The 25,112-nt window shown below is 37.4% G+C and overlaps 1 protein-coding gene across 2 annotated transcripts; it reads right to left on the minus strand.

Annotated features, from left to right (window-relative positions):
• On the minus strand, positions 1–24,812 carry NHLRC2 (NHL repeat containing 2). 2 transcript variants are annotated; one of them, XM_062496305.1, is made up of 11 exons: positions 24,650–24,812; positions 22,619–22,771; positions 18,615–19,070; positions 16,151–16,272; positions 14,924–15,053; positions 4,956–5,055; positions 4,296–4,527; positions 3,720–3,842; positions 2,454–2,663; positions 1,195–1,420; positions 1–324 (listed from the first exon to the last, which is right to left on the minus strand). In XM_062496305.1, the coding sequence occupies exons 1-11, from the start codon at positions 24,810–24,812 to the stop codon at positions 59–61; spliced, it is 2,181 nt and encodes a 726-aa protein (XP_062352289.1). In that variant the 3' UTR covers positions 1–58. The 2 variants fall into 2 exon arrangements, with proteins under 2 accessions (XP_062352289.1, XP_062352290.1); XM_062496306.1 differs by lacking the exon at positions 22,619–22,771.
• Between the last annotated feature and the right edge of the window lie 300 nt (positions 24,813–25,112).

Here is a 25,112-nt window from a genome sequence, read left to right on the forward strand (position 1 = left end):
CTTTCTCCCACAGAAACTGTGGACAGCAAAATAAAGTGTAAAATCAGCTGGCTCTGTGTTAGTTGGTTATAAAGGTGTGCATCAGTTCCACTTGAGCTGAGCTGCCTTGGTCTGTGCCAGTGACCTGCAAGGGCTGGTTGAACAAGACTCCTGCCATCATACAGGCACTGCTACCTTTGCTGCAGTAGTAGAGGCATGCTTTGATGGCCAGGGTGGCTTCAGCTGACACACAGCTCCCAGGCAACTGAAAGGGAATGACAGTTTGACAGGAAACATCCTTTATTTCTCCTGTCAGACACTGTCCTTGCAGCAACCAGGTGTTATCTGCAAAAGAAGAACAGATTTTATCATTAGGGTATTTAACATGTCTGAAAGCTACAGAAAACACTAATTCTACCTATAGGACAACAAGGACTTCACACATGCAACATTAAAGGAAATTTCCTTCCTGATTTCTCCAGTTGTGAACAGAAAAAAAAAAAAAAAAAAGAAAAAAAAAAAAGAAAAGTAATTTACTAATGCTTTAATGCTTTATCAGTCATTTAAGGATGGAGAGATCCATAGCTTTGCATCAGCACTATAGGTATATATATATATATCTACAGTACATCTTAAATGCAATGGAACTACAATTTCTCCTATATGCTCTTTAAAGGATATTAAAATTTATTCTGATATGCACAAGCAAACTTCTTAAATTAATGGCTACCATACATTTGCATCAGAGATCTAATACACCAGGTAAGATATCTGGCATAAATGCATTAAACTGTAGGTAAAATGATGGCATTTCCAAACAGCAGTGGTGGTCTTATAGATGGGTTGCTGCAATTTAGAAATGCTCAGGCTGACTGTTAGAATGAAACTTGAGTTTCACTTTTTTTTAAATATTTGAGAGTATGTGAACTAAAAAAAAGACCTGTATACTTCATACACCTAAATCACTGCACCGAGCCATAAAATCATGCAGCATGTACTAATTCAAGCAAAAAGCAGTCTACCAGGTGTGAGGCTTTTTTCAATCTTTGCTCTCCAGCTGTTAAATGCATCACCTCTAAATATCATGTATTGCATCACAAGGTCAAACGGGACCACAGGAAACGGGGAGGGATGTCTTGATTCATCAGACTGAGATCCCCTGCACTGCAGGATGTACTGATATATCCCACTTCCCATCCTAACCAGGGACTGTACCTTCTGCTGTGATAAACCAGGCACTGGGAGCTTCTTCATTCAGTTTTGAATCTGGAGGAAGAGTCAACTTTAATAAAAACTGAATTGTCTGGCCAGGAGCTACAGTTAGTGAAGGAAGTTGAACATTTGGTGCAGATTTAGGCAGTCTTGGAAGGTTTGTTATTTTATCCTTCTGCACAGGCAGGTTATCAGGAACATCACATGCTTCAGGCTTCAGGATAGGCAACTATCAGCAGAAATCAAACAAAATATTTATTTTTATTAGTACTGAAAATAAATGGGCTTTCATAATACAATCACAGTTTCAAAGTGACATCATATGGCTACTGGCCTAAAACTTTCTGACAGCAAGCAACAATACTATGAAAAGATGGAAAAAACGGAAGGACAAAATATTTTCCTAAAATGAAAAAACCCTGATTAATCCAAATGAAAGCAATGTTTACTATTAAAGCTATAAAAAACCACAACTACTTTATAACTACTTTAAAATTTTTACAGTTTTGCTTTAGATAAACTGTAAATGTATTTCCTTCTAATTAAACTGCATGTTTAGGTAATAAAAAAAAGTAAAAGAAAGGAAAATTGTGCAGAAAAGCCACCAACATGTTACATTATATGAAAATTTAAACACACATGGAGACTGTTTATTATTAAATGCAAGAAACATACAAGAAGACATTAGGGTCATTATGTCATAAATATATGTATATATACATTTCAAAAAGATCCTTAATATACAGTGGCATTGTAAGGTGGACATGAGCACAGATGTGTACACAATCAAATAAATCTATGCTCAGTTTTGACAGTGGTTTTGATTTGACAACTTGAAAGCACTTTATATATCTTGCTTTAAGTCACTAACGTCCCCAGATCATTTCTTGCAGCTTATTACAGGGCTCGATTTCACAGGGTAATTGATTTCACTTCCCTTTTTTTTTACAAAGTGCTCATGAAATGCTTTTCATGCTGAAAAACTGGGCTGAACATTTTAATGAGTGACGTTTCTGTATTAACCTTTTCTAGAGGGTTGTGACTTTCTGTTTTCATACAAAAGTTGTCTTTCTGAAGACTGAGGCTTTCAACAACTGTGCTAACAAGCAATGTTTATTTGCCTGATCATCACAAAACGTCCTGTGGATACAGCTACTGTACCCAAAGTTAGCTGTCTCATTTCTATCACACTTGCTGAAGTCTGAAATAATAGTTTATATGAAGAAACATCAGTATCAGACTGTTTAATAAGTATTACTTGCCATGGAAAGAATTTTTGTTTCCAAATCCAGCACTTTAATCTGATGATTGTTTGTGTCTGCAACATACATCAGGCGGCCGCTTTCTTCAACACACAAACCTCCTGGTTCATTGAAAGCTGACTGGGTAAAGCTGGAACCAACAACATCACCTGCTTCTCCTGTGCCTGCCAGGGTTGCACAGTTCTTCATCTTGGGATCCACAACCTTAATCTAAGATCAACAGAGACACAAAAAGCTTTTCTGAGAAAACACAGCAGGATTTAGATAATGCTCGGTATTATCTCAAGTCCTTTATTTCCAGTAGCCAAGCACTGCTTTTTGAGTACCTCAGCTAGCAGGTGTGCTTCCTAGATGCTGTGTTATCTCTCTTCACCAAGTGACATGTCCCATATTTCCCTCTCCCCACTCCCTCAGGGACTTCACTTCTTCCTGTGGTCTTCATTCAGGGTTCCCTTCTATGATTTTGAAGGTACCTAACCCTCAGCAATAAAAGTATGCTGGATGACTAGTTTTTCTAATGTTTGCTGCCTTTCTAGAAATGTCTGCAAAACAGAGAGAGCATAACAGAACTGGCAGGCTGACTTCTAGATTATTTTTCTTCTACAAATAGATGGGTATTTTAAAATAGCAAAAAAGTTTATAATGTCTTGTATAAGATCTGAAACGAAATATCATTTGCCTTAAAATTTCAATAAGCATTTAGTGCTATATACCATATCCTTCAAATCAAACAGATTACTTCTCTTTTAATGCATGTAGTCAGTGTACAGTTAAAAAACTTCTAGACCTGAATGCTTATATAATATCACATAAGAACAATCATGCAAAACAATGTCTCTTATCCCAGAGTTCCATGGAGGTAACCCACAATACTTCTCAAAACTTAGTTGGCTTTTTTAAGGGAAAACAAGTCCTCCTGTCCGCTCAGTTTTATCAAACCTCCAGTATTCCTGAATAAGCCCTTCTAGCTCTTTTACTGCAGTTCAGCATCTTTGGGAAGGTACACAGAAAGTCTTTAGCCTGAACTGGAACTTGGCACTTTAAATTCACCTTCCCCAAAGACCATCATATCAACACAGAAGACTGTGACAGCAAAACAATGGTAAAGAGAAGGACCCAGAAGGGAAGGAAGGAATGAAAGAAAGAAAAAGAACCCACAAAGGAACTAGTGTAATTAATTTCCTCAGCTTAACAGGACCAAGCAAAATCTGCCTTGTAGCAATAAAAATTTCCAAGTCTGTACATAGCAAGTTACTATACACTTACCTTATGATTATAGGAATCTGCCACATAGAGCAGCTTTCTTTTCTTGTCCCATGTTACTCCCAAAGGATGCTGCAGCTTTGCATTTATGCCTGCTCCATCCACATCACCGAAAGCAAACAAATTCTGAAAAATTATTTTATTTAATTAATATATTTGATAATTCAATGTGAACATTAATTTAAATGATTATAATTAAATGGAAATTCACTAACTTTTAAAAAAAATCAAAACTATTTCAAAACAAGGATACTGGAAACCTGGAAGCGTGGATGCTAACCACAGAAATGGAAACTCTCACATCTAAGTTATAAATATGAGTCCAGCTGATTTAATGACCACACAATGATGAATCAAACTGACTGTTTTAAGAAAAAGTAAAGTAATTTCTTATCTAAGGAGCAACAGTCTACACTACAACCTGAACATCACAACTGCCACACATTTGCATTCCAAGCAGTGAAGTTAAGAAATTGATGGCCACGGAAACTGATTTACCCTCTCACCCCAAAAGTGGTTCCTCCAGGTCAGGCTTGAGGAATATTAGTAGGGCAGTGTGGGGAAGTTTGAGGTGATTACCAATGGGTCTCTCTCTCCTCCTACAAGGTGCTTCACCGCGCCGTCCTTGAGCGAGATGGTTCGCACGGTGCTGCTCTCGCTGTCGGCCACGAACAGGCAGCTCCAGGGCTCCTCTGGGGCCAGGGAGAGCCCCGAGGGCTGGGCAAACCCTGCCTTGTGTGGGTAAGCGTTGTTCCTGTTCTCCTCATTCCCACTCCCAGCAAAGCGAAGGCAGACTCCTTTCTTTAAGTCACTAAAGGCAAAGAGCACCCAATTTCAATCGTGAGTTTGAAACAGCTCAGATAAGATGCATAAACAGAAGCTACAGAACAGGCACTTGTGAGTTATAAAACCAGCTGTAATGCAGCAGTGAGGAATTACTCAGTGCCTTTGTGCTAACTTTTATACCTCAGCACATCATTCATTACCAGGTAATTCACCAAATGCAAGGAGAAGTAACATTCAATTATATGAATGGACCTTACGAAGTCATAGTTGCATAGCTAAAGTAGCATCTTTAATTTCATCTAACAGATGCGGGAAAAGGAGGCAGACCTGTAAGCACATAAGCCATTAAACTATTAAATTATTTTTAGTTTAATTTGTCTCTCTCTTTGGGATTTGAAAGCTGTTTATCAAGACAAGCAGCAATTTCACATTTCTCTTAGTACAGTTGCTTACCTTCCCTTTGGTAGTTTTCCACCTTCTAACATCAGTGCCCATATCTGGTGAATGCCTGCCATTGCTATCCATAACACATCATCTTCCTGCGTCCCTGAAACTTTTAGAAAGGGACACAGCAAAGCAGATTTAAAAAAAAAAAAACAAAACGCTTTGGAAATGTTTTATAACACAAAGAAATCAAAGAAACCAACCCTGCTGTCCCCCCCACCCCCTACTCATCTTCCCCATATGGGAAAAAAATAAAACACAACCAAAAACAGAGAGAGAGAGTGAGAGAGAGAGAATGTCTTTCATTGCATTAGTTTTTCATCTAAAACTTGATATTTTTCTTCTTTTCTTCTTGTTATCTTATTCCCAGGGGCTTAAAAATCATAGTTTTAATATCCCTACCTGATAAAGGCAATGTTTCAAGTAAGATTTGCTCTTTGCAAAATTCTACTGTTGTTTCTGTTTCACATGTTATTTTTGATTCATACAAGCCATCAAACAAGTACCTATCTTTGCTAAGCATGGTTTTGGGGGAGGCAATCTTGATTTTTTTTTACTACACTAGTGACAAAATTAGATACTCCAAAAGACTACAGGGATTTGTTTACAGGCTTTGAAAGAAATAACTGTGGCACTACCATTGTACACTATATACAAAGGACATCATGCTTTAAGCTAAGGGTAACTGATGCTTGCCCTGGAGAGCATCAGCTGCAGTTTATTCACACAGTAAATGTGACCTGGGCATTTCCTAATTTCCCACTGAAGTAACCACCCAGTTTCCAAGCTGTTCTTCCTCAGCACACGTAAATGTGGTGTCTCAAATGCAAGATGCAGATCTGTGGAACAGTGACCTTCTGGTCAAGAAGTCTTCAAGCATGTGTCAAGCACCTATTTTTTTTCTACTTGAAGCATAAAATTACTATTCAGAAATCCAAATCTATAAATAACTACACAAAGTTTTCCCAGATAATACTTCACACAGAAAGTTACACAAGTGGAAAGTGAAGAACATATTTTTACTCTATAACTTTAAATGTTATCACAGTACAGCAGTAAAAAATGAATGAAGGCATGTTGTGAAAGACAAGGAAAAAACTCCCCAACAACCCAAAAGCAAAATAAATTTACTTATCTTAGTCTTTCTGGGAAATCTTAAGGAACAGAAAGTTGACATTCAAAAACTGCATTAAAATGAGGACAGTATTGTCTTTTTAACACAGCCCCATGTCGTTACAGACAACATCAACACATTTTTTCTAAATAAATATATTAGGTATTGGAATAACCATCAGCCACTCAATAGAAAAATACCTACAAATTGCTCACAGAAATGTTTTATTCACATGAACTTGTATAGCATTGTGCATCTCATAGCTGTTCCTGAAAATATTCTCATGGATAATTTCCACCCCATCAAAAAAAAATATTTTGGAGTTTCAAAATAAAAGCAATGTTATGCAAAATGCCTGCAAACATTTTAAATCTGACAAGTTAGTCCAAAAAATCAAATTGCCTCCATTCTCCAAACTGAGGTCCTGCCATTTTTCTTCTAATCCTAAATCTTTTCTACACTACATACCACAAGAGGGGAAAAATGGCATCCTTCTTTCTCCAGAAAAAACTTCCTTAAACCAAGCTCTCTCCAGAACAGTACTGGTACTATTTTAACAGAGTTTTTTCCTTCAGCATTTTCTGCTTCTTGGATCAATATACAAGTTCCCAAGACTGTTATCAAAGTAACTCTGGTGACACTTTTCTGCACCTCCCTGTGGCTCCATGTTTTTACCTAAACTAGAGCTCCAAAAATGAAAGTCAAACTTGCAAAGTGCCTTGAAGCATTTTCTTGATCAAAAAAGATTTGCAAATTGAGTTACAAAGCACACATTTTATAAATTACCAGAAATGCTACCAAAGTTCCAACAATGCCAAAAACACTCCAGTAAAAAAAATGAAAACAACACCTCCCTGTCCCAACCACTTTTTGATTAGAGCTTGGTTCTAAGAGATTTAAATTGAGAAAACAGATTATGAAATCAACTCCCTCTTATATCATAACTGCTCAGCTTCAGGATTTTCTATTTCCACTATGCATACCTTGCACTTTCAGATGTTACTATTCTAACTTCCCCAGAATGAAAACTGTTAAAAGCATTGGTCTATTCAGAAACTGAGCTTTTTTATCTTGCTATGCTATGCAATTAATTCTGAGTTACCTCAGAAAGTTTTGTTAATTATTTAATACTCACTTTATTCACCAATTAAATGAAGGAGTAAGACTGGAAATGAGTACTGTTGAAAAATCTGTTCCATTCATCTATCCAGTTCTCTAATACCACAGACTGAAAATTCTCCTGTGACAGCTAGATGTTGAAAAAACTGAAAAGGCTTCTTACTCTAATTCTGCACCCAGCAAGATGTATGAAATATGAGGAAAAAGTATCAATATTAAATGCAAATTTTACTGAATATGTAAGATTAATAGAGAGAAGATCTCTTCTTCAACTAGAGAATAAGGAAGTAAAAATAAGTAGGAGCTCCATAACTGTCGTAAATTTTAACACAAATATTTTCTACTGGATGGCTGTTAGAACAAAAAGAATGGATGCAAGCATGGAAACAGTACAAGCTCTTTGTGAAATTGTGGCAAATACATCAGAGTTTAATAAAAAATTAGATAAACCCAGAAAATTAAAATGAAGGCTATGCAGCTAAGGTATTTGATCAACAATAGTCCTCACAGGGTTTAATGCTTTATGTTCTGATACAAAAGGCAGAAAACCTTTTTCTTTCATGACAGTACAGTTTGAGGACATCACCACTGTTATCCTTGTACAGTTCTCACAGGACAAGAAGGCCAGGGACAGCCAGAATGCTAAAATTATGGTAATGCCATCATTATAATAATTCCTTATCATCCATGAATGGAAAGTATTTGTTTCTAAAGAATTTATAACAACATAAAAGGAAAAAGCAATTCTCTTACATTTATTCAATTAAGCACTACATTCCAACCCATCTTGAGCTGTTTTAAAAAAGCAGAGTAGTTTCTCCTTATTAGGGTATGTGCTTTCTTATCTGTGGTGTGTCTGTATCCAAGCGAGGTAGGGCGGGCAAATGGGATATCCTTGTGTTATAAACATTCCCTAATAGTGAACACAGCTCTGAGTGCACAAACATTCCCCATCAGATGATGCCTCAGTTATTGTACAATGCTGCAGCTCCTGAATCTGTCTCTGCTGTATCTGTGTGTTAGGAATTTACAGTCCTGGCTGTACACAGGCACATTCTCAAACAGTCAGAACACTGCTGACCATTCCTGGTGAGTCAATCTGAATGCACAGAAATTACTTTGTTTGCCACCAGTCACAAGCAGTATCTGTTTGAAGGGATTCCATTCCCAGGACTACACACACTTCCAACTTCCCTATCTGGGACTGCCTGCTTACTTCCAGTCTGGGAATTAAAAGCCTGGGAATCAAAGTTACATTTTGTGGCTGGCACCAGTGACATTTTCTAAATAGACTGAAGTCTGAAAATATTATTCTGTCTACTAATTTTATCTTTGAAGAAATAAAAGGAACCAAGGAAGAAGTCTGTTGGTACACTCATCCCCTGCAAATTCTCAAGAAGCAAGGGGGGCTACACAACACACCCTGCAGTTCACAGGCACAGTGCACAGTGAATGCACATCTCACCTGCTCTTCAGTGAGTGGAAGTCCAGCAAATTAAATGCAAATGTGACAGAAGAATAGAGAATCAGTGTTCTTCAGTGAGACACAAACAGCAAACCTCCAAAGGAATGCTTTATCAGTGAAGCCTGGACTTTCACAAGTACATGTCATATTATTTGGATGACTAAAAACCAATTTTCTTCTTTCTTTTCTTTTGCTACCCAGCACTCTTTCATACAGCATTGCATCACGCAAACAGCATGACCATTTATGAAACAAAATGCTTCTGGAATTTTCCTAATTAGTTAACATACTAATATGTTAATTAATGTTAATTAATTAATTAATTAACTAATATGCTAATACTAGAAGTATTTTTTTGTTTCCCAAGTTTCCTAACGCAGGCCTTCTAACTCTAGTGGTAGCAAATATTTCAAAAAAATCCCAAGCAGAAGAGATAGTATTTGCAAACATGAAAAAACTAATTTGGATTATTTAGTGTTGGGATACATCATTATAACTACAGAAGGAGCCATGTCTGGTTGTGTGTTTTACTCATTCCTAATTAAACACAGCAAACACACACACTTGAGGGTACTTCAGCACCAAGGTCTCCCTCCACTTCCAACCTGCATTCCACATTCAAAAGCACTTCCAGCCTCAAATGGTAACAATTAAAAAATGTGTCTCCTTCTGACCCCAGCATGCCTGACTAAGCCTAAGTCTTGTTAAAATGTGTATTTTCAGCAGTTTTGCATCTGAAATTAAGAACTGATATGCCAACTATTCTCTAGAAATCTGATTTGTAGTTTAAGCTTCCTTATTGTGAACATAGATTTAATTCATAGAATCAGACTATAGACTGTGGAACAAAGAGAATGAGACCCATCACTTCATGTGCAAATATGGTACTTTTTTTACAGAAGGCAGTTTCAAGTCGTGGATTTCAAAATGATTCTAAGTTTGACACCCGTTAGGATGGCAACTGCTAATCCAACTGCTTCTTTTTTACTGCAGAAAGTAATCACTGTCATTACATATTTTGTCAAGACACAGAGAAGTCCAACTTAGAGAAGTAGTCTGTCAAGCTAAATGGAGTAAGATTACTACTGAATATTCAGTAACTGCTCCCATTATAACCTTACATCAAGACTTCAGCCTCTGTATGTCACAGGCGTGTTTATACTAAAATATTGACATAAGTACCTAATTTCTTAACCTATTTCTATAATGGTTAATTATATATTTTTTCTATAATGAACATGCAAAATACTAATCAATTTTGTTATTATTACTATTCAGCAATACTCACAAACCCACAGTAAGACTGGGTAAGGTCCTGCTTCACTGCAATCCTGCCCTGTAACTTCCTAATTTGTTATTTCTCAAAAGACTTTTGCACCTAAAACAGTTCCTACACAGGAATAAAACCTTACTATAACTCTTTCACTTTACTTCACCCCTCCCTTTAATGAAGTTACTTCTTTGAAATTCCAAGAATCTAAAAGAAAAATTAATAGCTGCTTACAAGTAATTTAGGATCCAGCTCAACAAGAAAAGAAAGACAATGCAGTTTTGTGTCAGCGATGTCTCGTACCATGATTTTTTGTGGAACTAAACTTGTATAAAGGCAAAGCCAAATGGGGTATCTTTGAGTTTGTACTTTGCATAGGAAACTACTAAAGAGATGAGCAGGCCTTTGGCATTCCAAGCAACTCCACATTGCTACATCATGAAGTCATATCACATATGCAATGTATCTTTGAAAGAATTCTAGCTTTGCTTTGTCCAGAAAAAGGATTCCAAATCAAAGCCTGATGACAGCAAAAGCAGCTCTTTTATTTTCAGCTATTACCCAGGAATATTCCTTTTGCAGGACAGTGATGGCCAGACCCTCAATGACAGAATGGGACCAGATTAGAAGGAAAAAAGGTGACATGTAGAAGAAAGCAACCCTTCAAGATACAGACAGTTCAGACATAAACACTTCATGTATGATCTGAGCTCAAGGCAGATGTGCTAACTGCATGCTGCTTAAGTGATTTTTGTATTTTTTTTTACATTATGAAAGAATCACCATGAATAATACAGGAAAAAAGAAAAAGTGTTTGCTCTGGAATGCAGTGATACCAAATAACCATCTAGCACAAACAGAGAGAAAAGAAGGATGAAAAATAACTCACATACTTCTGCCTTTTAAGGGCTATAAAAATTGCACCAGTATGGTAAGGCACTGTATTTTCATTTAAATCATATCAACATAATATTTAAATTGATATAAAAATTCCCAACAAGTTTACTGAAAGCATAGTCAATATTGTACTTGGGAGTGTCTATTTATAGAGTACAATCATGCAGTTTAAGCCCAGATTTTGGAATGTGAACCACACGGTTATGTCACCAAGCACAGGTCAATGTCCTGCTCCTTCCAGCAAGAATGTAGCTATCAAGAACATTTCATGCTCAAATCAACTGTGCATTAAAGTATCACTTGCTTTCAACACCCACTAAATAAAAATAGAAAGGCACAACAGAGAAAGCTAAAAAAGCACACAGTAGTTTTGTAATGTATTTTTAAGCTGCTGTCTCTCCTCTTTCCCACACAATCTATGCAAATTTCAGCACCAACCTCAGCAAAGCCAGAATTTAATCTATGGAGTTCATTCAAGAATTTTTAACAGGAAGGTAAACCACAAGCTTGGTGGCCACAACTGAAGAAATATAAAGATGACAAGGAAGAATACTCTGTCTGAATCCTATCATCTCTTTTGTCTCCATTAACTCTCCTGCCTCAAAGGAAGATATTTGTGCCAAATTTTGTTTAAATGGTGTTTCACACTTGCCTAAGCAGTCTCAGACTTCAGCAGTTGTACAGAACAGGGCAACAAAAGCCTACTTAGGAAAATACTACGTGGATACTTAAAAGAATACTACATAGTATCAGTTCTCAATATTAACTTATCCAGGTCCTCAAAGGTTTTCTCAGTATTTTCTATTTCTCAACCACCTACATGTTAAGGTTTTAAAGAAAAAATAATTTTTTCAGTTGGTCAATACATACTCTAAACCGTACATAGGAGTAAACTCAAGAAGTGTCAATGATAGAGGAAAAACCTTTCTCTTAAGAGGCAGTCTTTCCCCTTTGAGACTTTGAAAAAAAGTCAGTATAAGCTGTTTAATATTAGCTAGTGTAATACATAACCTGCTTAAACATTTCAACTTCCTTTTGCTCCATTTCATATTCTGGATAGCATGGCTTTGGACACTGAAAGGAAACTCCCAGAAATATTACTTGTTTAAAAATCATAAAACCTATTTTAAAAAGCAATTATAAACCTATCTTCTGAAACTGCACAGATTTAAGCTACATAGATCTAAGGAAAATGGGAAGGTATGGTGTTATTTCCCACATGCCACACCAGTTAACACAAAAGTCAAACTTTTAACATTTGTAATAATGAATCTACATTTGTTGAAGTGCATGTTAACTCCTGCACCTTTCACAGAGAGATAGAAGCATATGTTAAAAAAAAAAGGACACTGCTGTGTGGATGCAAACAAAAGTAACTTTTTAAACTTTTGACCAGTTTTAATACTCTGACAACAGGGTGTGGGCTTGTAGGACAGCACTCTGAGAGGCACAAACACACTCTATGTTATACTGCAGAGTAGCAGAAGATCCCACTATGCTCAAGCAAGTTGCAACTTAGCAATTTGCAACTCAGCACTGCAACCTTGGCAATCTCTGCTGCAGTGCTGACAAACTATTTTGATGTCTGGCAACAAACTTAAAGAAGTCACTGCAGCTTCTGACAGTAAAAAATGCTTGCTAGACATGCACCGCAGCCCTGGTTCCTCATGCTCTGGGACAGATTCCTGTTAACATTCCATTCAGTGTAACTCTCAATTTTTACAACTCTCTAGTTGTAGTTTTCTAAAGAATTTTAGAATTTACTGCGATTACAGTAATGAATATTTTCCCCCAGTTTATCTATTGGGCTTATTATCCTCTCGAAAAAAATAATTTAAATCTCTGCTTAACTGACAGTTTATTTTCTGTTTTGTGGCAATCTAAACAGACAACTGACTAGTAGGTTCTAACTGAATACGAAAAAAATCTACACCAGTCTGAACAAAGTGCATTTAGAAGATCTGATTTCTACATAAATGCTTATTAAAATTCAGCAGTCAGTGTTGAACAGCACAGATGACTAATCCTCTACAGGTGACTAACTCAGTAAATACTATGTTCATGTTGATAACAATTATCATATCAATTAACATTTAACAAGCAGAGCTCTCAAAACTAAAAGAAATCACCATATATTTAATTACTGACAGAACCAGAAGAAAGCACAATGAAAAATTGAATATTTTAGGATATTTTGAATAGTTCTGTTAACCAGCTCAAGTTTCTGAAGCACTGACCAGTTGTTAGTCTCCTCTTTGTTGATCTGTGAAACAGCTCTGCAATAACATCCCACAGGGATCAGCTTTCTGGTTCAAGATCTCTTGAAAATGACACCATCTAGCCACACAAGTCTCCCGGTTCACAAAAGGAAAATCAGATTTCTAAAATTCAGTAAAATTTGTGCCTGCATTAGTAGCAGCCTACATCCAGTGAAATTCTCTTTCAAATGCTCCTCCTTGCTCTTCCAAGTAGGATTCCATACGCTTAACACAGATTGTAACAAACTGTAAGAGCTGCTGACCAGACCTTTCAAAAAAGGCAGGTTTTTTTCGTTTGTTTGGGTTTTTTTTGTACAAGGCATGTTAATAGAAGTGTTAAATCTGAAAACATATCCCAGTTGCTCACTCCAGTACTCAAGGCTGCTGGCTGTACTCTGTTTATACTGACAATGTATTTGTACCAGAGGATTCTACACTATCAGCAATTCTCAACCAGCTTCATGGACCTGTTGGATCAAGGCCAGAGGAGGCCACAAGGATTATTTGAGAGCTGGAGCAAAACCTCTGCTATGGACAGAGTTGGAGTTCAGCCTGGGGAAGAGAAGATTCTGGGGAGACCTCAGTGCACCTTCCAGTACATAAGGGGCTAAAAAAGAACTGGAGAGGGACTTGCAATGATAGGACATGGGGAAATGGCGTCAAACTGACAGAGGGCAGATTTCTATTAGAAATTAGGAAGAAATTCTTGACTATGAGGATGGTGAGGAATTGGCACAGGCTACCCAGGAAAGCTGTGGATGCCCCATCTCTGAAATTGTTTAAGACCAGGCTGGATGAGACTTTGAGTAACCTGGTGTAGTGGAAGATGCTCCTGCCCATGGCAGGAGGGTGGGAAAAATGGTCTTTAATGTCACCTTCAACCCAAACCATTCTGTGATTCTATGTTCCCTTACATTTCAGTATATTTTCTTCCCTCATAACCGACAAAGTATTTTAACAAATGCTTCTACAACAGTAAAATGTTGCTAAATTTGCAAAGCACCTCTAATTTCAAGATTTTATAGGTAAATCATGCTCCTTCCCCACCCCGTTCATCGGCAGATTAAAGAAATCCCCATACTGGAAGTCGATCTTTCATGTCTGAAATACCAACCTAAGGGTTTTTTGCCACATCAAAGCACTGTTAATAAACTGGCATCTGCAACTTCTAAATTAGATTGAAATGGAAACATGAGAAAATTGTGTTTCAACTCACAGTTGGTAACAGCTGAAAACATGGCAGCTATGAGATGCCAGGCTCAGGTGTTAAGTGAAAGAAAGCTACTTAAGTCCTCAGAAGGTGATTCTATTATGCAAAGATTTGTTTTACCTCCTGATGCTTGCAAGGCTTGTGCTGAGGTATTCCCCTCCTATCTGACTGACTCTATAGTCATCTTGAGCCTAATGATTTTATGTCACATAAACAGGAATAAACAGAGGTCCCAAACTAAAATTATTTTTATTTCCTAAATTCAAATATTTACAAGTGGTCGAACATGTCTGTATAGTCAAGGAAAGGAACTTTTAGACAATGCTTGCTTCCTGTAAAATGTACCTGCTTAAGTGATCCTGGCTTAAGGCACTGGTCTAACAAAAGCAATCATGATTTCCTTCTGTGTTTGGAACCAGCAACTACATAACTTGATACAAAAGGGTTTTTCTTCCATCAAATAACATTTCAGGATCCAAAGCAGAACTGCAGGCACCACTTGCAATAGAAACTACTGTGTTTTAGACTCAGTTTTACAGTAAATCTTTACTACTTCTATCTCAGATTAATACCAAAACAGGATAACATTTAGCAAACATTCACACACGTAAATATGAGATGTTAAATCTCAACTGATACAGTACTTGAACTTCCAAGGACCACATCCCATGGAGAGCTGATGGGCTGCTCTTCTCCTTTTGCTCCACCTTCCTTATCAACACCTTGTACCCCAATGCCTGCTACAGTGGTCACCACCTGCAACTCCAGATCAATCTGTGTGAAGCAAAATGACACGTTAAATGAATGTATGAAATTAACTGGACCAAAGTTACAGATAATTTAAGATAGATGTCAAAACCAGAGAAATCCTAACAAATATCAGGCATTTGTTTTTTAGGGAAATAATTAATTTTGCCACAATGCTTGTTGATGGGCAGGGAATTTGGGGGTGGGGAAGCAGCAGGCAGCATGAAAACCACATATGTGGAACTCTACTCCATGTGCAACAAAAATTAACTCTGCTCTGTCAGCATTTACTCAACAGCTGAAAGATTCACAAATTTCTGGATAAATACTTAGATAAACAATGGATGTGGGTTTTTTAATTTTAAACTCATATAGAAATATGACATAAAAACATCACATACTGTAACTGTATTTCCCATCTCCATGTAAAATAATCTGTACAGAGGCACTTCAGATGCATTAAGGGTGCACCTCCTCTGATCACAAATGGGATATTGGTGAGGACCCAAGTCCAAGATCTTCTGAGAGACACACAACACTTTAAATAATAAGGCAATATTACATTGCATCACCAAACTTACCTTCTGATTATCCTAAATTTGACCTAACCTAATGTAAGATCCAATTCCTACACACTAAAATTTTGCAAGTGTTCAATCAAAAAGAATACACATGCAGCCAGTTCTGGTATCAGGGCAGTTACCTGCATTTGAGAGACCCAGACAGCCAACGGAAGTTTGGATATTCACTGCACCATAGCACTACAATGACTTTAGATAAGAATCTGATACTACTGGAAGTGAAACAAAGCCAGTGTTTGCTTCCAGTACTAAAAATAGATGTTTCTCATAACAGGAAAGTGAGAGTAAGAAGAAGTAGTAGTAAGAAAATGTAAGAAGAACCCAAATCCAAACCAAAACTCTGTTATGCTATAAGGTGTAGCCCACCTCATCTGCATTTGAAAGAAAGCACAAAAGCATATGTAGCTCTTAAAAAAATCCTGCACAACAGCACTTCTTTATAAAACAGTGGACCAAATTTCCTTTCTGATGCTATTTGGAGAGTAATTCATGTGGCGTAAATTTTCACCTGTTAAACTTTGAATTTCCTCATGGAAAATTTACCTTTCTAATTAGGTGATTTTCTGTATCAGCTACATAAATAACATTATTTTTTATAGCGATTCCTTGTGGTGAGTTGAAAGCTGCCTCTGAAAATCCTCCATCTCTCCTTCCACTGTTTGGACCTATAAATAAAACACAGCAAATTCAGGAGTAATTTTTGAAAAAAGTAACCTTATAAATAAAGTGCATACATTTAAACCTCTAGGAGAATTACATATTGCAAGAGCTGCTTTCACAGTACCTTGTACACTTCACAATACTTCTATTTGGTGTAGTCTCATTTTAGTCACTGTAACATATAATCAAAATAGCCTGGTGCTATTAAGTTCTGAACTCATTCTGCACAAGTTCTCTGCTTTTTTAAGCTTATATTTTAAAGAGAAGCCTTAATAGGGCTCTAAATTGTTCTAGAGGAGTCCTAATAGGGTTCTAAATTGCACTAAAAGACAACAGCAACAATGGAAGACAAAACCAAAAAACTACTTTTTCATTTTACTTGATGACATCAAAGCAAGCCAGCAGGAAAAAAAAAATTCCAAAGCTCAACTCCATTTCATTGGTTTAGATTTTAGTGTAATCACAAATTGAACTAACATTTGATTAGCAACATTTTAACATTAAGAAAACTAATGTGGAAAAAGATAGGGAACTAGTTACATGAAAGAACACTAAGAATGATGGAGTGACAGTCTTCTGCATAGAACAGTCAGGAAATAGAAAGGAACATAACAGGTTGAAGGTAAGCACTGTACGTCAGAGAAGGCAGCATTTGAAGTGCATTAGCAGGATGTGCCAACAGAAGACACTTAGGTATGAGTTACATGTGTACCATGATTTATGATGCAAATAACAATTTCAACCTTTATCCATGCCCACAGTTATTACTGCATTATCAACTTCATTACTTTATTTTCTGCCTATTGAATCATTTAACTGAGTCACTGAAATACACAAACTTTTACAACCTCCTGTCAGAAATCAATTTAGGCTTTATCAGACACAAAGGACTGAAGTACTGGTGTGCCAGATTCCAGCAGCTCCCCTTATAAGTGAGAGGGTGCACATCCCCAGGGAAGGGAATAGCAGACAATGCCACGGGAAAGAGGGTACCAGTTTGGAGTGTAGGATACTCCTGAATTCCTGTCCAATGACTGTCCCAGCACACTAAAGGGTAGCTTGTAAGCAGAGACTTCTTCTCATGTATCAGAAACCAAATTCTCTCATATTTGTCATAAGAAATTCTGTTTGCACATCCTACAGGAGAAATGTATTTAGACTAATGCCTTAATGATAAATCAGGTTAACTTGGATAAATGGCCTGTCTAGCCAATACAGTGTTACTTCAAATAGCAAGAAAATTTTGCCTCCTTTCTTTAAACAGAAGAGTATTTTACGAGATTTGTAGGATCCTGCCCTGAGGCATGCATTAGTCAATGCCAGACTAAGTAATACAGGACACATCAGCACACAGGTCCTGATTCTGAGACATAAACAAACCAGTGTTTTCAATAATTTGAGGATTCAACCGCTTCCTAAATCTGTCTATTATGGTTATCCTCACAGTTGCATACTTGCTGCACTAAGATGTAACAGACCATTTTAACAGGTTTAAAAAAAAGGACAATTTCATTTGTGAAACAGTAAACTATATAAAGAGTGTGCAACTTGTTTTCATTTGCATTGTAATGGATATTGTTACTTCACAAAAGTAACTATGAATGTTAGTTTTCTAGAGCTGAAATGTTACTTAAATAAACTTTGTAACAAATGTAACTAAATTGAAAATATTTTCACCATTTTCATAACTCATTTATACATTATCATCTCAGTTTTGAAGAGAACACAGGTTTTTTTATATGTACTAAGGCACCTGCATTTTCAGGTGCCTGTGTACCTACTGGAATGCCACTGTTCTGAATAATTCTCCTCTGTTTTTGAAACCAAAGGAGATCCTACACAGGAATAGTCTTCCATTGAAAAAAATCAATAACCAAACAAAAAACACACATGAAAAACCTCTCTGTGCAACACCACTACCACCAGAATTCAACATTCACTTCTATTGGAAGGGGAGGCATTATGGCCCCCTGTCTTTTCCCAACCTTGCTGCTTGATGTGGATGTACATCCTTTACACCTAAAGCCATTTGCAACTCCTTCAGAGGAATAATATGAAATGCATTTTTGTAATTCATATAGGACATCACGTGAAAACACGATGTTTAGTCAATAAAGGAATGAGAAACAATTAGGCATCTCCAACAATTGCATTAACAGTCTCCCACTGATGCTCTTACACCACATCCCCCCAAACTGAGTAAAAGTGATTTTAGTACAAAACAAAATTTTGGCAATGCTTAATAACTGCCAAGTCCCGTAGGAAAATAATCAACCCAGGAGGCACAGAAAACATACTCTACTCCTAAACTCAAATTGCTATAATAAACTTACATAGATATCCTTACCTCCAATAGTGTGTAGAATTTGTCCATTTTTACGAGTGACCAAAATCCTGTGATGTCCAGTGTCTGCTATGATCAACCTTTCTCCTGAATCATCTACAGTCACTTTGCCAGGAAACAGCAGAGGAGAAGGAGGAAGGGAGTCTCTGTACAACTTTATTCCAATGTTGTTATCTTTGATTTGTCCCCTTTCCTTGTAGAATTTCAGTGTTATAGAAGTAAATAAAAACAATTTCTCTCTGTGTCCCTCTCCAACAAGAGAAAACAGCATATTTCCACGAGGCCCAAGAATGACCAGAGTTGGCCAGCAGGACACTTCTAGTTCATGCCACAGTGTTGCATCTGCATCATTTACTACAGGGTGGACAATACTGTACCTCAGAACAGCACTTTTAATGTTATCCAGAACTTTTTCATTTGGGAATTTTGCTGAATGGACACCAACAATAACAAGACCATCTGCAACGAAAAATGGAGTTGTGCACTGAAATGTATTTGAATAATAATAAAAAAAAAAAGGAAAAATGAACCACAGGTATCTCATAATCTGACTGACTGCTTCTCAGAATGAGATGAACAAACAGAAAGCAACTACATCTCAGTAGGAATATACATAGCTATGTATAGAAAATACTGAAACTCAGAAATAACACTTCAGTAAAATGACCAAATTTTAGGATCATTACTTCCCCAGCCGATTGACATGAATTGTTCTTAGTTCCTGAATCTCTACACACTAAGCCAGAAAATACTTTCAAAATAATTGTGGGTAAGTTGCAGCTGTTCAGTTGATACTTGGGGTTTTTTTTAGATACTCAGGTCACCTCTTTGCCTTCTTATTCCTATACACAATTATGGTGTTTTAGAAAATTATTTTTCACAGTTAAGCAGAAGCCACAAAAATAACATCAAATTGTGGAACTCCAGAATTACCTGGACATGTCTACCTCTAGATAATCAGTAAGAGATGTAATGAATAGGCCTCTGAAATCAATAGAGTATTCTGTATTTCAAATAAAAACGGTAGCACTGACAACTATGACAAATAACACTCATTACAAACAAGGTAGGCTTGAATATAACAACTTCACAATTAAAAAAATATGAAGTCACTATAACTGTTACAGTCTTATCAACTCTATTGAAGCAGAATGTTGCAGTATCAGACAGCTGAAGTTGTACAATCATTAACTGCTGAAATGCAAACAGCAGGTCAAATATTTTAACTGTAAAGGGACCAGCACCAGCGCTTGTATCTGTCCTTCTAAAACATCATTAAAGCCAGAAAGACAATTCTACAGTGAGCACCTGAACAGCACAAGCAAGGTACAAATCCTCTCATTAGGAAAACTGTGGAAATGATGGATGCTATGCTCAGAAGTAACAATATGCACTCCATTTAAAACACTTTGTTTAAAGGATTACAGCAGAGCACAACACTGGATTTATGCCAAGCTATTTCTGAATATTAAAAAGTACTTCCTCTTATAGAAGTAATTTCTGGACTGCTGATAACATGAACTGAATATGCACTGGGGTTTAAAATAACTTTCTGAATGCCACTTGCAAATACAGAAATAGCACCACTGAAGATAGCAGAGAGAGAATATCAGATAAAGATGCTGGGCGACATTCAATCCTATGGAAAGCAGTCTTCATTTTGAAACAGATCTCATGAAGCTCCAGACAACAGAACTATGGCACATGTACTATAATATTTATAATGATTTAGGATCACCCTAACATAGCCTCTCTTGTTTAAACTTCTCCTGTCTGGTGATCACACAGCTGAAGTTTCAATATGCTCCATGCAAGGGCATTTCAACCACATTAAAACAAAGTCATGAGGATATGTATGTATGTACAGAGTACGTATGTACACAATGTATAGCTAACTAGATCAAAGTTTGCTCTTGCAACTAGTAAAAACAGGCAATATACCTTCAAGTATCTAAACAAGAGATTGAAGATCCAAATGCATTACGAGACAGATGCCTGCCAAGCAAGATGTTTTGTTCTTCCAACTTCTTTCTCAACTTTCTCAAGTCAAAAACTGTCCCCTTCCCTTTCTCCTAGTAATCAGTAAATCTCATTTGCCTTGGGTGAAGAAGATGCATACTGATATAAGACCATGTACTGAAAATTTTTTCCATGACTTAAAAACCCACCACCCTTACTGCCTCATATATTTGTACGTATTACTGTAATGTTAAGATTTAGACACATAGCACAGCAAAGAGATTAAATAACCCTGAAAGGGCTGACAATCAGGACATTAAAACAGCAGAAAACAACCAAAAGGGAAATCTACAGTGAAAAAAAACAAGGTATTTTTCTTGTTTGAACTATCAAGTACCTTAATCTCTTCCTGAATCCAACTGCTATCCTTTGCTTCCTAATGGTTTAAATTTAAGATTAATGTTCCACGTATCTGTTCTTTCCTTTTACCCACTTTCACCCCAAGCATCTCTTTTCTCACTCCAGTTTCTACAGGAACAGGATAGCTGAAATCCAAAGAAAACTTACAGGGGTAGTTCAAATACAAAAATCATTTATCAGCCATCAGCAAAGTAGTAACTCCTGTGACAGAAGTTTAATACAAGTCAAAGGAAAAAATACGTCTCCAAGTGGATCCTCAGTTCAGAGTGCTGCAGCCTCTTTTACACCAGTATAGAGATATTTAAGCACTTTTAGGAGAAAGCTTGTGGGGAGAGGTTGTTAAAATGAATATTTTGTTATTAGATGATTTAACACCTTAGTGTTAAAAAAACAGATTAAGGATACCACAGTTGTATTATTACACTCACAGTATGCTATAAAATAGTTATCATCTAAAGGTATTAATTTTATGCCAATATAATCTTCCAAAATCTGTATCTAGACCTTCTTCCCAACATGCCTGATCCACAACTGTCCATTTGCCATTCACTTTCTACTCAAAACTGACTCCCTCCCAAAAAAATGCCATGAAGGTTTTTCCTTATAAGACAAAGTTCCTATTATTTGAAACATAACTCTGCATCTCAAATTTTCCAAAGCAAACTTCTAAGCTTTCCGAGGTAGAAAAATTAGTTTGAATCTTTTGTGAAGTACTAAGCAAACTATCTCAAGCACTATGCAAATTTCAAAGATATTGCAATTTCTTTCTCTAGTGGAAAAGGTAACACATGAAAATAAACACTGCCAAAATTAAAACCAATCAGAAACAGCAATGAAGAATCAAACATTATAATGTTATTTACTACATATATATTGTATTTAATACAGTATTTTAGGTCTGAGAGTAGCACTGCTCTTCATCTCCCTGTTCAGTCTATTAAAATATCCCAGATAAGCGAGTAGCTGACACACTCTGTGTGAGACTACAGTTTATCTCTGACAAGCCATCATGACAAGATATTGCATTCTAAACAGAAATTACCCTGCGTTTTTGTTCAGTCAGAATGAGAGACAGATCTCATTTCAGATGTGACTTTAAGGACCATAATTCCCTTTTTAGAATACAGGGCTATTAATGGTATACAACATGATGCCAATACCAAAAAACATCTACAGCAAGTGTACGTATTTTGTTATTTCAGTTCCAATGAGGAAAAAAAAGGGGAATCTATATCCTATTCTACCACCTCTACTATATTCTTCTCAGAGCTGGTTACTCAGTCGAGGGTAGAAAGTTACCTACTTATATTAATTTTGAGCCTGTATCTCACATTCTTGAGTAGCTTTTTGAAAGTCACTTTATTTATAGAGGCATCAGATTTGGGCTTTAAGCACATATCCTGTTTGCCTAATTACATAGACACAAAGATACTTTATTTAAACCCATTTAAAAATGTGATAGAAGTATACACAGTCACCTTTTTTAGGCTACTTAAAAGATTAGAAGACATTTTTAGACACCCCTGAAATATTGCCAGCAGCTTAGTAACCAGCAACAAAGTGACTCAGCTCCTCAGCCTGCAACAGTGCCAGGAAATTCTATTCCAAGCCAGCCAAAGCACTTTTACCTTTATCAGAGTACTGGTGCTCTAAGGCATGGAGGTCAGGCAGCAGGTGCAAGCAATTGATGCAGCAGTAAGTGAAGAAATCCAACACCACAACTTTTCCACAAAGGTCTTTGTGAAGAGAAATAGGACCTTCAGTGTTTAACCATTGCAGATCTGGAATTCAGAGAACAGTGATAGCCAGTTAGGGGAAGGCACCAACACCACACAATGCTCCTGGTACTTTCAACTTTAAAAAAAAATAGAAGAGTTTGACATCCCTTTTCATGCAGGTAGAAAAGCAAACATAAAGTATTTTATTTATCTAACTCGCCCTTTTGTTCTGCTATTCACCATAATTAGTAAATGAAAATATTATTAATAAGATTCACTGTAATATGAAAGTGTAATTTCTATCTTTACATAGGTACCTTTTAATTGAAAGAACGTGTAAGCCTCAGAACAAATTTCATACATTTTACAATATGATCTACATTATCCAACCCCCAACAATGTCATCTGGGTAACAATCAATTATTTAAAACTTACATAAAGGCTACTAAATTTTTAAAGTGTTAAACTCTTAATGATTTTTTCTAAATCAACACTTTTGTAAAGAACCAATTTCAGACATCATTGGAATATTTTTGTTCTTAGAGCTGTGATCTTGATTTTCAAAGTTTGAAACGGCATGTATCAATTAATTCTGTACATGGGAAGAAATACAACTTTTTCAGATATGTACAACAGTACTCCTGGTAATTTATTTTAACCACTTGATATATGAAAACATTCTTTCCTCCTCTGATCCCATCAGAAGTAACAAAATAAGGAATAAATATCCTAGAATGTGGTCTCCCAGTATTATCTCTTAATATTTCTGAAAAATTATAGAAGGAAAAGATATTTATGATAAATTGCAAAGCTAACTAGTTTTTGAACTTTCACTTTGACAGTTTCAGAAAATAACTGCTTATAACTTCTTACTGCTCCAGAAGTTATTCCTACTCAAGTCAGCAGGAGGCTTCTTTTGTGTTTCACTAAGAGGAGGACTGTTCTCTGTCTCCATATATTTATAAATATAAATGTATGCATACACATTTAGCTTTGGTGAGAATAATGATAATAATTCAAGTATATGCATTATTCTGACAGCTTTGCTGTTCACTTTTCAAAAGTAAAGGGTAGTTTATGTAATTTACAGCATTTCTCCCCTTTTCACCAGAATTAAAATACCTTTCATAGATACTGGTTACTTATTTGAGCTCTTTTTAGAGCAGAAAATAAGCCTTGGAAGAACACTGAAACAATACTAATGGCAAAAGCTAAAATTCAATTCAGGGCCCCCCAAAATCTAGACAGAGAGAGCATTCCTTTTGCTGCAGTCGTGAAAAGCCATCATTCATTCCCATGATATGTGTGATTTTTAACCCCGAGGTTCGCCCCCTGAGGTCTCTGTCTTGCACTATGATGTGAGCTCCCATAACTGCAGGAAGCTTCTCAAAGACCCTGAGCAAGACTTGCAAGATCTTACAAGGCTTAACGTTGGATTTCCCCTTTGGCACAAGGAGACAGAAAGGTGCGAGGGGCAAACCACCGCAGGAGGATGAGTGACATCTCCAGCACAGTTTGTACTACCAGGGGCATGAAAATCGACAAGCGGGGCTAAGTCATGGGGACAGAGCTGGGGAACATCCTAAGGGATGTTTTGGGAAACCAAGAGAGCTCAGGAGAACGCAGGCAGAGTTAGTAAAGGTTCTCACTACGACCACAGGCGACAGATAAAAATGCACAGAACAGGTGGGACAGATTTAGAAGAGAAGCTTTACAGAAGGTGATTTTGTAGCCTGCACCAGGGAAAGGATGTTTAAAGGCGTTCTTTTGCCTCTCCCTTCGCTCCCGGCGCTTCAGGAGTGACATACGCTGTATCTACAAGCGCCATTTAAACAGCGGCTCGTGGGGCCGGCGCTCCCGGTCCCGCAGGCAGCGGCACCTCCGGGCAAAGCCCACACGGGGAGGGAGAGCCGGGGACACCGCCCGGGCCGCGCCACCCACCTCCGCCGAGCTCGGGCACCGTCAGGTCCCGCTCGCGGCTGTCCATTTTCTTCAGGTACTGGTAGACCAGGTTCTCCTTCTCCTGGGCGGTGTCGGCGTCGAGCAGCGCGTACTCGAGCTGTGTCTGGGCGGGCAGCAGCCCCGCCAGCCCGCCCGCCGCCATCGCCTCACCCGGGCGCTGTTTACCGGCCTGGCGCTTCACCGCCGCACATTCGGCACGCCCGCGGCGCCAGGGCGGAGAACCGCCGCTGAAAAAGAAAATAAAGCACAGACACACAGTGACTCGTCTGTCTTAAAGCTGGACCGCCTCACTTATTCCCTGTTTTTACGTATCCTTGGTATCTACAGCAGCACATTCCCAGAGGCAGCCCACGGTGGAGATTCCCGCGCAGCAGATTCAACACAGCCCGTGTTTCTCTCCCTGCTGCTTTGGCGTTTTTAAGATGTAAAAATTAAGCAGAAC

This window comes from Cinclus cinclus, chromosome 7 (genome assembly GCF_963662255.1).
Source record: "Cinclus cinclus chromosome 7, bCinCin1.1, whole genome shotgun sequence".
NCBI classification, from domain to species: Eukaryota; Metazoa; Chordata; class Aves; order Passeriformes; family Cinclidae; genus Cinclus; species Cinclus cinclus.